Here is an 11,527-nt window from a genome sequence, read left to right as displayed (position 1 = left end):
TGCTTTTTATATATTTCAATCAAATAATTAGAAATTTTGATATTTATTTATATTATTTATTATTTACATATAATAGTATAATTAGATGCAGGTTTTCGTTTAACTCATGATTTTTAAAACTGGATGGGATCTGAAAAACCAAGAACCAATTAGGTGTGATCTGTTCTGTTTTTCATTAAAACCAGATTTTTGCCAAAAAAAACGTTGATTTATTTAACAAATCGATTAAGAGTCCGATTCTCAGGTCGAACGGGATAAGGTACACTTGAAATCCTGATTCAGAGAAGAGGAGTCCCAAATTCCCAATCACTTGCCAGCAAAATAGGTTCTGGCAGGTGATCCCAACTCAGAGGAAAGGGGGTTTAAGGCCCGTTGCTATCTCTAAACGTCGATTGAGATTAAAAAAAAAATAATAATGGAAATTCAGAATGAATTGTTGAACAGGTCCCACTTGACTAGGAGAAAACTATTCATTTTATTAATCTATATGTATTCGGCTGATTGCCGTTGATAGTTTTGAACTACGGAAAAAGATTCAAAGTTCGAAGTCTTCTGAACCGCATATTAAGATTGTTTCCCACGCGGATTACAATCAGAATGTCAGTTTCAAAGTTCTAGGTCTTCATCTGGATGGTCTTTGTCTCTTAACCCACGAAGACGATCTTAGCTACAAGGAAAGAACAAACATTATATATAGATAGCGAAGAGGAGAGAAATGGTAAATTACATACGGGGTTGGATTGCTCTCTGATTACTACGATCGATATTTCGATATTTACAATATTTGAAGTAGAAGACGAAATGTTTAGATCTCTGTGTCGAACTCCGGTGATCCGTTCCAGAATCAGATATCTTCTCTGTGTTCCTGCAAATAAAAGCTGCTTCTTTTCTTCTTCGGTAATCCCAGCTCTTCCAAGCAGGACTATTGCTCGTTTCAGTGTTTCAAAAGGTATCTATATCTATAATGGCATACTTATCCTTTTATTATCGGTTCTTCGTCTCATTTAATCTTTAATTAAGCTGCTAAGAAAACTCAGAATTCGGTCGACTCCCAAATATATCGAGGAAGTTATTAAATCAGCTAAAAGTAAATCAGTGTATGAAGAGCTGATAAATAAACAGAACTACCAAGCTTCTCTTTTGATTCGACCGAGTCTTCTATTAGCTCATATTCAACAACAAAAAAAAAATCGTAATTAAGAAGTTAATTTATTTGTTGGAATTACTTTCTTCTTTTTTCAGTTATTCCAGGTAAGGAGGTTAGAGGTGTAAGTTCTTTCAACGTTAGATCTATGACAACTACTTCAGTAAGTTCGAAATCAATAATCCCGGAGCAAGTGGTAATAACTGAAAACGGAGAGCAAAAGGTTGAATTACTTACTGCTTCCGACGATGAGCATGAAGGTGTGATTGTAAACGTGAAGGATCCTATGGATCCTGTCGTCTTTGTTTCTTCTCTTAGAGCTTCAATGGCACACTGGAGGCAGCAGGTGGTTATTCTGATATACCTCTCCTCCCTTCCTCTTCAATTGCTTAATTTGTTAATTTTTCCTTCTCGATAACGATAAAAAAGAACCCCGCGTAAACTGGTTAATTAATTACTATCATAACTAGACACTTATATGGTTTCTTTGAATGCAGTTCTACAAGGAAACTCCATGAAAAGCTATCATCTTTTGGTTAATTTCTTTGAATCTTCGACTAACGTGATTATTTAACTTCATCTCCAACTAATTATAAATTATTCAACGAATCTGCACAGACATTTTCATGCTCAACTGAATGACTTATTTGTGACCGGACAAATCAGGAAGGCACAAACTTGTAAGCACGTTCAATGAACATTTAAAAAAAATTTTTTGACCCCTGTCCCTTAAAATACCTCATTAAAAAATAACTTCTCACAGTTCTCAAAATATTTATCAAGTAATTGAATGTGCTTAGTAGATCCTATCGTTGTATTTGTTATAGTAATCGACCCATTTTAACTTTAGCCATGCATAGCTCACAGTAGGGGTGTCCACGATTCGGTTAACTGAATCATAGTTAAAATTTTCAAACCGAATCAGTCTTATTGGTTTTTTAATTTCTCCAAACCAAATTTCTTCAAACCGAAAACTGAAGTGGTACCACTAGTTAATCGATTGATTGGTCTTGGTTTTTGGCCGATTTGGTTCTTTGGCTTTTCAGTTTTTTATATTTATAATATATATTATATAAATATATATATATATAATATTATATATGTATATAATGCATATATATTTATATATAATATATAGAAAATATATGATATATATTAAAAAATATATAATATATATATAAATATATATACTGATTGGTTTGGTTAATTACCAGTTTTTTTAGGTTAACCAAAAACCGAACCGGTCCTTTAGTTTTTTAAAAATATTGAACTGATCGGTTCAATTAACCACATTTTCCGGTTCAAATTTCTCGGTTCGATTCAATTATTCAGTTTTTTATGGACACCCATAGCTCGCAGCCTTCTTAATTAACTTATTCACTAAAAGATAAAACAATAAACCACTTCAGGTGTTAACAATTAACTAAACACTTGCATTAATTTCTAGACTTTTATTGTAACTTCACTAAGTAGGAGAGTAGATTGGGTAGAATGGCATTGAGCTAGGGTTCATCCTTAACAGATAAATTGAGTGGTGGCTAGTCTGCTAGAAGCCTAGAACTAGCTTTTTGCTCTCCCGCAATGGAAGATTCATTTTCCTCTTATAGTCTTATATAAACATTATTTTGTTTAGACTCTATTAATTAAATTGGGTTTATATTGTCATTGATGAAAAGACACCCCAAGACATTCCTATATCAAGTGTGGAGCGTACATGTTCCACGCATGGTTTGAAGTATCGATATACCTTTGTTTGTATATCGATAAAGACTTTTATATTATTTAAGCAGTAAAAAAGTTGAGTTCCTGAAAACATACAATAGGATACATTCGATACATTGATTCTTTGGACCTTGGTTCCACGTATTTATATAGATGATAATATGGGCTTTATTTGGTACTTAATCTCTATTGGTGTTGGTGTGGAACATTTTTACAGGGAAAGAAGGGTGTTTGGATTAAATTGCCTATTGAACAAGCCAATCTTGTTGAAGTTGCTGTGAAGGTAATTGGAATTCTTTGTCTTGTTTCTTTAAGCCCCGTTTAGTTCGTGAGAATAGGGGTATGGAATTAGAATCGGAATGGGTTATTCTGATTTTAACTGTTTGGTTGGATGGAATCAGAATCTTATTCCCATTCTTGTTGGAGTGACATTCCCTATTTGAGAGAATGGTCATTCCCCGCCCCTCCCTTGGGAATGAATCCCATTCCTTCTGATTTCAATTCCTATTGAACCAAACAAATTATAGGAATGAATCATTCCGATTCTGATTTTGAAAGATTTTAATTCCGATTTCAATTCTAATTCCCATTGCAAACCAAACTGATAATAAGGGTCTAGTGAAGGTGGAATTAGGTATTTAATTATGTATGTTGATGAAGTCCGGTTGCTGGAAAAGTTAATATTTCTGATATGTTGATTGATATGCATGCAGGAGGGGTTTTTATACCACCATGCTGAGCCAAAATACTTGATGCTTACTTATTGGATCCCTGAAACTACTAATATTCTCCCTGTGAATGCTTCACACCGAGTGGGTATTGGTGCTTTTGTGATGAATGATAAACGTGAGGTATTCCATCTGTGCATTTTGCCATCTGTCATGGTTAAATCAACAAAAAGTAAGACAAAAGTTCTATATAAGTCTTAGAATGATGAAATTTATATATACAATACGTTTGAAACGGAGCGTATTGTATCGAAACTTTGAACTTTATTTGTAAATTGGAAGTGGAAAATTATTTGTATACAAACACATGTTTGATTAAATTATTTGTATACAAACACATGATTGATTGGATTATCGTAACACTTCCATATGCTGAAATAATGTTCTTTTTATCGTGATTTTGACTGGTTTTTGGTAGGTGCTAGTAGTCCAGGAAAAGAATGGCAAATTGAGGGGTAAAGGTATTTGGAAGTTTCCTACTGGATCTGTTGAAGAGGTCTCTGTTCCCCCTTGGATACGTGATTTAGTTTTTCCTGACAAAAAAATATGATATTTAATACACATATGTTCTCGTTTCCACCATTAAATGAATACTTATATTACAGGGGGAGGATATTTGTAAAGGGGCAATAAGGGAAGTCAAAGAAGAGACTGGAGTAAGTGATAAGCATTTCATATACAATTTCATACCGACTTTCTATTGCGCATAATTTCAAGATTCTATATTAGTGCAATAGATGATCTTACTGGGATGATATATATTTGGTTTCTTGTATGACAGATTGACACAGAGTTTGTTGAAATTTTAGCATTCAGGTGAGAAAGCTGTTTCAATCCTTTAATTAACTCTTCTATATTGAATAAAAAAAGTTTTCTTGCAGATAAGGGCAATTTTTTGTCCTGAATATCAATAAAAGATAATATTTTTATAAATATTTAAAATAAGATAATTTTTTTTTGAAAAATATCAAAGAAGGGCAATGACATTGTTCATCGTCTTCCATTGCCCTTCGTTCTTTGCTCTCTCGCGCGAAAAAGGACACAGCCTTTTATGGTCATTGAAAGCATCCTGGTTTTTGTACCGGATGCGCCTTTTATAGTCGATGAGATTTGTTGGATTTTAATCTCATAAGAGATTAAATCCAATGGGTTTGATTGGCCAATTACATGAGAAATTGCACCTATACACTTGATTGAAAAATTAACTTTTTTCTTGCAAAACCCAGTTTTGAACTTGTCCCACATTGGAAAATTATAAGTTTTGTTTTCAGTATTTTAATAGGAACTGACTTACACTCCTTAGAACACATGCGCATGTGCGTGTGTGCGGCGCAATGAGGCGCTTTAGAGATGCACTTTGCTCGCACCCGCGTGGCTCATGAAGGGTGGCTTTGGTTTTGGTGCGATGCTGACCGTTGATGAGATCAACGGTCACGATTCAATCGGGTGTGATCAAGAGGTATAATTCAAAGTTAACAGTCATTTTCTTCATAAACTATTTAAGGAGCATGAATTAGACATCAAAAACACACATTTTTGAAATCCATGTTCTGTCTCTGTCTCTGTCTCTCTCAGATCTGCTACAGTTTCACAGAAGGTTTCTTTAGAGATTCTTCAACTTTGCTAGTTGTAGATTCTTGCCCAAGGCTCTATTGTATCTTGGGAACGAATTTGCCTGTAACCCCAACAACAAACTCAGTGAAACTAAGTGGGGTCAAATAACATTCTAAAGACAGTGTCGTCAGACGCGCCTTAGAGCTTCTCCTCCAAAGTTACAGTGACCCCATTTTCCAACAATTGGATTTGAAAACCGCTTTGGTCGGTGAGATTGGACTTGAAAATGTAGAAAGGGGAAAAAGGACGTGCCTTTTACAGTCGTGGGAACGACGATTCTCGTGTTGAGCATCCTGGTTTCTATTCCACACAAAAACCGCTTTGAGATCTTGGTTTCTCTTCCATGCGAAAACCGCTTTGAGATCCTGGTTTCTGTTCCACTCAAAAACCGCATTGAAATCCTGGTTTCTGTTTCATACGTAGAGGAAGATGATGAATAGTGTCATTGTCCTCTCATTGCCCTTCCTTCATATTTTTCAAAAAAAAAATTACATTGTTTTAGTTATTTTATAAAAATATTATTATCTTTTATTAATATTCAGGGCAAAATGTTGCCTTTATCTGCTAGAAACCCAATAAAAAATCACCATCTCCCGCCAATGCCAATGTTGGGGGGACAAATGTAGTTAGCCTTACCTTTGTACATATAGAGAGCCTGTTTTGAAGATTTGAACCCTGGTTACCTAGGTATAACTATTTTAGCTAGCTAGTTAAATTGAAAGTGAACATGTTAACAAACACACATCTTAAAATTTCTAATATGATGACCATATAGAAAGGACAAGGAAGATAAAGATGATAATATTGTTAAAAAATAAAAATCTATCCATGGATCATGCTTTACAACTTAAGCTTTTAGATTGAACAGTTCCTTGAGATGATATCATATCCTATTTGACCAAGTAATTTAGTGCTTGATCCTTGCTACCGTCATGATGATTAATTAATTAAATTTCCATACAAGGTATGAATATATCGCTAATAGCTAATAGCTAGCTTAACCTTTTAGCTTGAATGTTCATGTGCGGGTGATGTACTTATCATTGGGTTGGTCTTCTTTTCCAATATCCTCCTTTAATTAACTTATTAAATATTTTACTCAGGCAAAGGCATAAGTCATTTTTTGAGAAGTCAGACTTGCACTTCTTGTGCATGTTGCATCCTCTCTCGTTTGAGATTCAGAAGCAAGAATCAGAAATTGAAGCAGCCCAGGTAATTCATGATTCACAATTAACAATTCAGAGCAACAACTGGAATGCCATTCCTTGTGAAGTATACAACTTAAATGTTCCCAACTCATTAATCGACTATTTACTACTACTACTGACTTGATTTTCCTAGGTTTTTTTTACCTTGCATCAAGGACTTTAAAAGCCACTCTTATGCAATATATAACATCATGGTACGAACCATGGTTTTGAGAACTGAATCAGATTGGACGGTCGGATTGGTTAATCTGAAACCATCCAGATAATCGGTTCTGTTTCACTCTAAAATCTCTTTTGAGCCAAAAGTCATTGATTTGGTCAGTGACTTGTTGATTCGGGTGGTTGAATCGTTAATTTTGATAATAATTTTGACTGTTTTTTTTTTAATTATTTTTTAAATCAGAACATACCGTCTGTTCAATTTAGATGATTAGACTGTTTAACCAAAAACTGGTCGCTAAAACGATTCCATGTCCAGTCCGGTTTTTAAAACCATGACAGTAACAACATATGAAAAAATTGTTCCTTCTTATGTGCATAAAGCCACATTTATTTTTCTAAAATCTAGAGTAGCTCTGTAGGGGCAGAGATGGTCAAACTAAGAATTTGGGTCCATATATATGGGTCTAAGTTAAGATAATATATGGAAAGCCAGCCATCTAAAGATATATGGTTTCTTCTATTTGTGGTCACTGACCGGGAGGATAAACCATTGAAAAGCTTCTAATAACTGTAAACAATATATACATGTTTTGTCTTAACTTGTCTAATCTCTGCTTTTCCTCCAGTGGATGCCAATTGAAGAATATGCTGCCCAACCCTTTGTCCTAAAACACGAGGTTTTCAAGTACTTCACTGACATATGCCTAGCAAAGAAAGATAATGACTATGCCGGGTTTTCTGCAGTATCTACGAGATCGAGTTGTTCTGATAAACCACGCTACTTGTATCTAAACACGCATGATCTGAAGCTGCCTCCAAGTTGATCTGATCTGGTGACCATCAGTAAAAAAGTGTAGGCTTCATTTCTGAATTGCAATTTCATTCTCTATGCATTTTTCTATTATTATTGGAATCATAAGCATCCTATGATCTTCCTTTCCAAGAACTGGGATGGTGAATCGTTTTTCTTTTTTTGTTTTTGTCGCGTTTTTTGTACATCTTACTCATTGGTGGTAGGGGTTGGCAGCTGAGTGCTAGTTGGTGTTGTCAACATTTTCGAACAATACTCTCTTGTGTTCTTTACTGATGATCTCTAATGTTTTGTCCCAACTCCCAATTATTTCATTGTAATATACTTGTCATATAATTTTGTATGAGGAGAGGTGCATATAATTTTGGAATTGCAAAGGAATACTCATAAGTCCTAGATTAGGATTAATTTGGGGACCATATGAGAATTAGACGATCTACATGAATGCATTTCCTAATTTGATAGTCCGAGTCATATAATTTATCAAAATGAATGGTAAATTTGATTATCCAAGTTAGCAAATAGAAGAGCTATATGCATGTAGATTTAATAAAAATATTTTATTAGATACTAAGGCTGTATTTAGAAATGATGTAAATATGTAGAGTGTAAAATCGTTCATATAAATTATAAAGTTGGGTTAGTTTTGCACTAACAAATTTATCTTCTTACCAAACAAACTTTTAGCTGTAATGAATGCAAACATGAATTTAAATAGAACATATGCTTTTTTTTTATTATCAAAAGCCCACTTGAATGCAAATTTACTTCTTTTTTAATGATGTACTTTTACATCTTATTATCAATATAAATACATTGATTTATTATTTATTAATACATAAATATAATGTTGCTAAACACAGACAAAAGTGAACTAGAGTACAAATTTACCCTGAAGCAAGATTTATACTCTATTTGCATCGTTTCCAAAAACAGACTTAACTGTTGTAGCTGTAGTCCTCTATCAGAAAAAGATTCAAATTATCAAGAATAGTTATACTAAACTCATGTTCTATTCAATCTTTAAAAAAATGTCTGTTTTAACTTTTAAGGCTCGGCTTCAATTATATAATGTTGAAAGAAAGAAACATTATAACTTTTGGTGCCTAAAAAACATTCTACCAAAATAGTTAAATAACTAGCGGAGTTACCCGTGCTGAGCACGGGCTTGAATATTTGGTTTCACAAACAAAATGCCGCTATTCTCCACTTTCCAACTTCAGATCTCTGCACCCAATTGCCAACAGAGGCCGAGGCATAGAAGCCACCTATGGCTCTTCTCGTTCCCACCCGGCGGGCAAGACCAACGTGGTTCCTACCGATAAGATAACGTCAAGGGAACCTTCAACTGAAAACTTGGGCAATTCGATCGATATGGGTTCGGCGACATTGTTTCGTCGAATAAGATGATCACCAACTACATTCGTTCTGGTGATTTGGATTCTGCGCTTAGGGTATTTGAGAACATGACTGTTAAAACCATAGTTACTTGGAATTCAATCTTGGCTGGCTACTGAGGCAGGCCAGGAAATTGAGAGTAGTGCGCCAACTATTTGATCGAATTCCTGAACCGGATACGGTCTCATTCTATACCATGTTAGCTTGCTACTTTCAGAACTCAGATATCGAAAGCGCTTGGCGTTTTTTTGATAGAATGCCAGTTAGAGATGCTGCATCTTGGAATACCATGATTTCAGGTCTCTCTCAGAATGGGAAGATGGCTGAAGCCCATGAGCTCTTTAAGGTAATGCCAGAAAAGAATAGTGTATCGTGGAGTGCCATGATTTCGGGTTATGTGGAGGTTGGTTGTTTGGTGACTTGGAATGCCATGGTTGCTGGTTATGTGGAGAATGGTCAAGCAGAGGCTGGATTAAAGCTTTTTAGAAGGATGGTGGCAACGGGAATCAGGCCCAACCATTCGAGCTTTTGTCGCGTTCTCTTGGAGTGCAGTAGTTTGTCTGCTCTGGAATTGGGGAAACAGGTCCGTCGGTTTATCTCTAAGTCACCCTTGAATCTTGATACAACTGTTGGGAGTCGGAGATGATAGATTGATGGGTGGACTTATCGGTCCTTAGATTGAGACAAATCTCTGAGAGAACGCTCTTCAGACCCTCTTTCGCATTTGTTGAATATGGAGTCCGGCGGGATCATGTAGGAACCGATGACAACGACCTTGTCGGTCTCGGGCTCCTCCCAAGCGTTCCAGAGGTGGAAGCAAAAGCAATCGGGCGCTTCGGCCCATCTAATCCCCCAAGCGTCGAGGACGTTCTTGTCCACGTTTTTGACACATGTTCCTTAAAATACCCTCAATCCTTAAAAAAGATTAATACCCACTTTTGACGATTATCAAAATATTTATCAAGTGCTCATTTAACTAGTTAATTTGATGTACCTACTAGATTTGGTCCCAATTCCAAACTGGAAAATCTTGTTCTTGTCATAGACGACTGGAGAACCACCTCAGATCATCTCCTATAGCTTGAACACCACCTGCTGATGGGATCACCACAAACCTATCATAGACGACAATTCCTTTTGGACAGATCCAAGGTATAAGTTTTGAGTTTCAATTTGGTTTTTATAAAACAGAAAAAACCATTCCACTATTTTTGTACTAAAAAATGATTGTAGATACCTTTTCTTATAGGAAGAGAAGGCCACGTCCTCTTAATGAAGGCCCATCCCACCATAGTATATATAATAGATAGTGTAATTTAATCAAATACACAATCATAAGACTTAAACGGAAAATTGGTGATGGGTGGAGTTTGGCATAATTGCCAGGATCTTGTTCAACTTGATATCTGCTAGTGGAGACATAGGTAATGTTCTTCATTTTTCCTATTTATTTCTCATTCTTTGGACTTTGATCACTAAACAACTTGAAGTGACTTGTCAATGGAGTACTAACTGGTTTTGCCTTATCCATACAAAAATCTCTCAAACACTTTTCAATGTAACTTTTTGTGATAGTCACAATTTCTTGGATTTCCTATCGCGTGAGATTTTCATGCCCAAGATTTATTGAGTTGGACCTAAGTTTTTCATGGAGAAAGACTTGATTAACTTTTTCTTTAAACTGTCAATTTTTGTCTTATCTTACCCAACAATCAACATGTCATCAACATAAACAAAATAATGATAAAATAATCACTAGAAAAATACTTAGGCCTTATTTGGTTCGTAGGAATAGGGGTTTGGAATCGGAATCGAAATGGGCTATTCCAATTCCAACTGCTTGGTTGGGCAGAATTGGAATCCCATTCCCATTCCTGTTGGAATGGCATTCCCCCATTTGAGGGAATGGCCATTCCCTGCCCCTCTCTTGGGAATGAAATCACATTCCTACTGATTTTAATTCCCATTCCCTACTGATTTTGATTTCGATTTCAATTCCGACTACGAACCAAATGGACCCTTAGTGAAAACACAACGATCTGAAGTTGTTTTTACCATGCCCATGTTCTATCACGAATAATTCAAATTTTTGGTATCATTGCCATGGTGCTTGTTTCAAACCATACAAATTTCTCTTTAACTTGCAAACCATGTATTCCTTTCCGTTGATAATAAATCCTTTCGGTTGTTCCATGTTGATGTGTTTTTCCAAATCACCATGGAGAAAAGTTTTTTTGACATCTAATTGTTCAACCTTCAAATCCATGCTTGTAGCTAAGCATAATGTGATATGTATTGATGACATTTTTATCATTGGAGAGAATATTTCATCAAAATCAACACCCTTTTTCTATCCAAATTCCTTCACAACCAGTCTTGCCTTGTATCTTAATTGTGAGCTTATACCTTCAAGCTTCAACCTGTATGCCTTTTTACCCTTGGGTAGTTCCACCAAATCATATATATGGTTCTTCCCTACCCCTCCCATGGGAATGAAATCCCATTCTTGCTGATTTTAATTCCCATTCCAATTTGAACCAAGCAGACTATGGGAATGGACCATTTCGATTCCGATTCCGATTTCGGAGAATTTCGATTTCGATTCCGACTACGAACCAAATGGATCCTTAGTGAAAACACAATGATCTGAAGTCGTTTTTACCATGCCCATGTTCTATCATGAATGATTCAAATTTTTTGTATCATTGCCTTGGTGCTTGTTTCAAACCAATACAAACTT

At 35.5% G+C, this 11,527-nt stretch overlaps 1 protein-coding gene across 1 annotated transcript; it reads left to right on the top strand.

Annotated features, from left to right (window-relative positions):
- The first annotated feature begins 1,007 nt into the window (after positions 1–1,007).
- Positions 1,008–7,682, top strand: LOC104587881 (nudix hydrolase 2-like). Its single transcript, XM_010245636.3, has 8 exons — positions 1,008–1,490; positions 3,084–3,149; positions 3,580–3,717; positions 4,013–4,090; positions 4,200–4,250; positions 4,376–4,410; positions 6,312–6,420; positions 7,205–7,682. The coding sequence occupies exons 1-8, from the start codon at positions 1,293–1,295 to the stop codon at positions 7,400–7,402; spliced, it is 873 nt and encodes a 290-aa protein (XP_010243938.3). The 5' UTR covers positions 1,008–1,292; the 3' UTR covers positions 7,403–7,682.
- Positions 7,683–11,527: the final 3,845 nt, after the last annotated feature.

Source organism: Nelumbo nucifera, chromosome 1 (assembly GCF_055504915.1).
Source record: "Nelumbo nucifera cultivar China Antique chromosome 1, China Antique-T2T, whole genome shotgun sequence".
Classification (NCBI taxonomy): domain Eukaryota; kingdom Viridiplantae; phylum Streptophyta; class Magnoliopsida; order Proteales; family Nelumbonaceae; genus Nelumbo; species Nelumbo nucifera.
The sequence above is the reverse complement of the archived record's forward strand: the minus strand, read 5'-3'. Positions and strand labels throughout refer to the sequence as shown.

Excerpts from the sequence above, each read along its gene's own strand:
- LOC104587881 (XM_010245636.3), top strand. The coding sequence starts at position 1,293 with ATGACAACTACTTCAGTAAGTTCGAAATCAATAATCCCGGAGCAAGTG. Across the intron at positions 4,411-6,311 it reads GTTGAAATTTTAGCATTCAG|GCAAAGGCATAAGTCATTTT; the intron begins GTGAGAAAGCTG and ends TATTTTACTCAG. Across the intron at positions 6,421-7,204 it reads CAGAAATTGAAGCAGCCCAG|TGGATGCCAATTGAAGAATA; the intron begins GTAATTCATGAT and ends CTTTTCCTCCAG.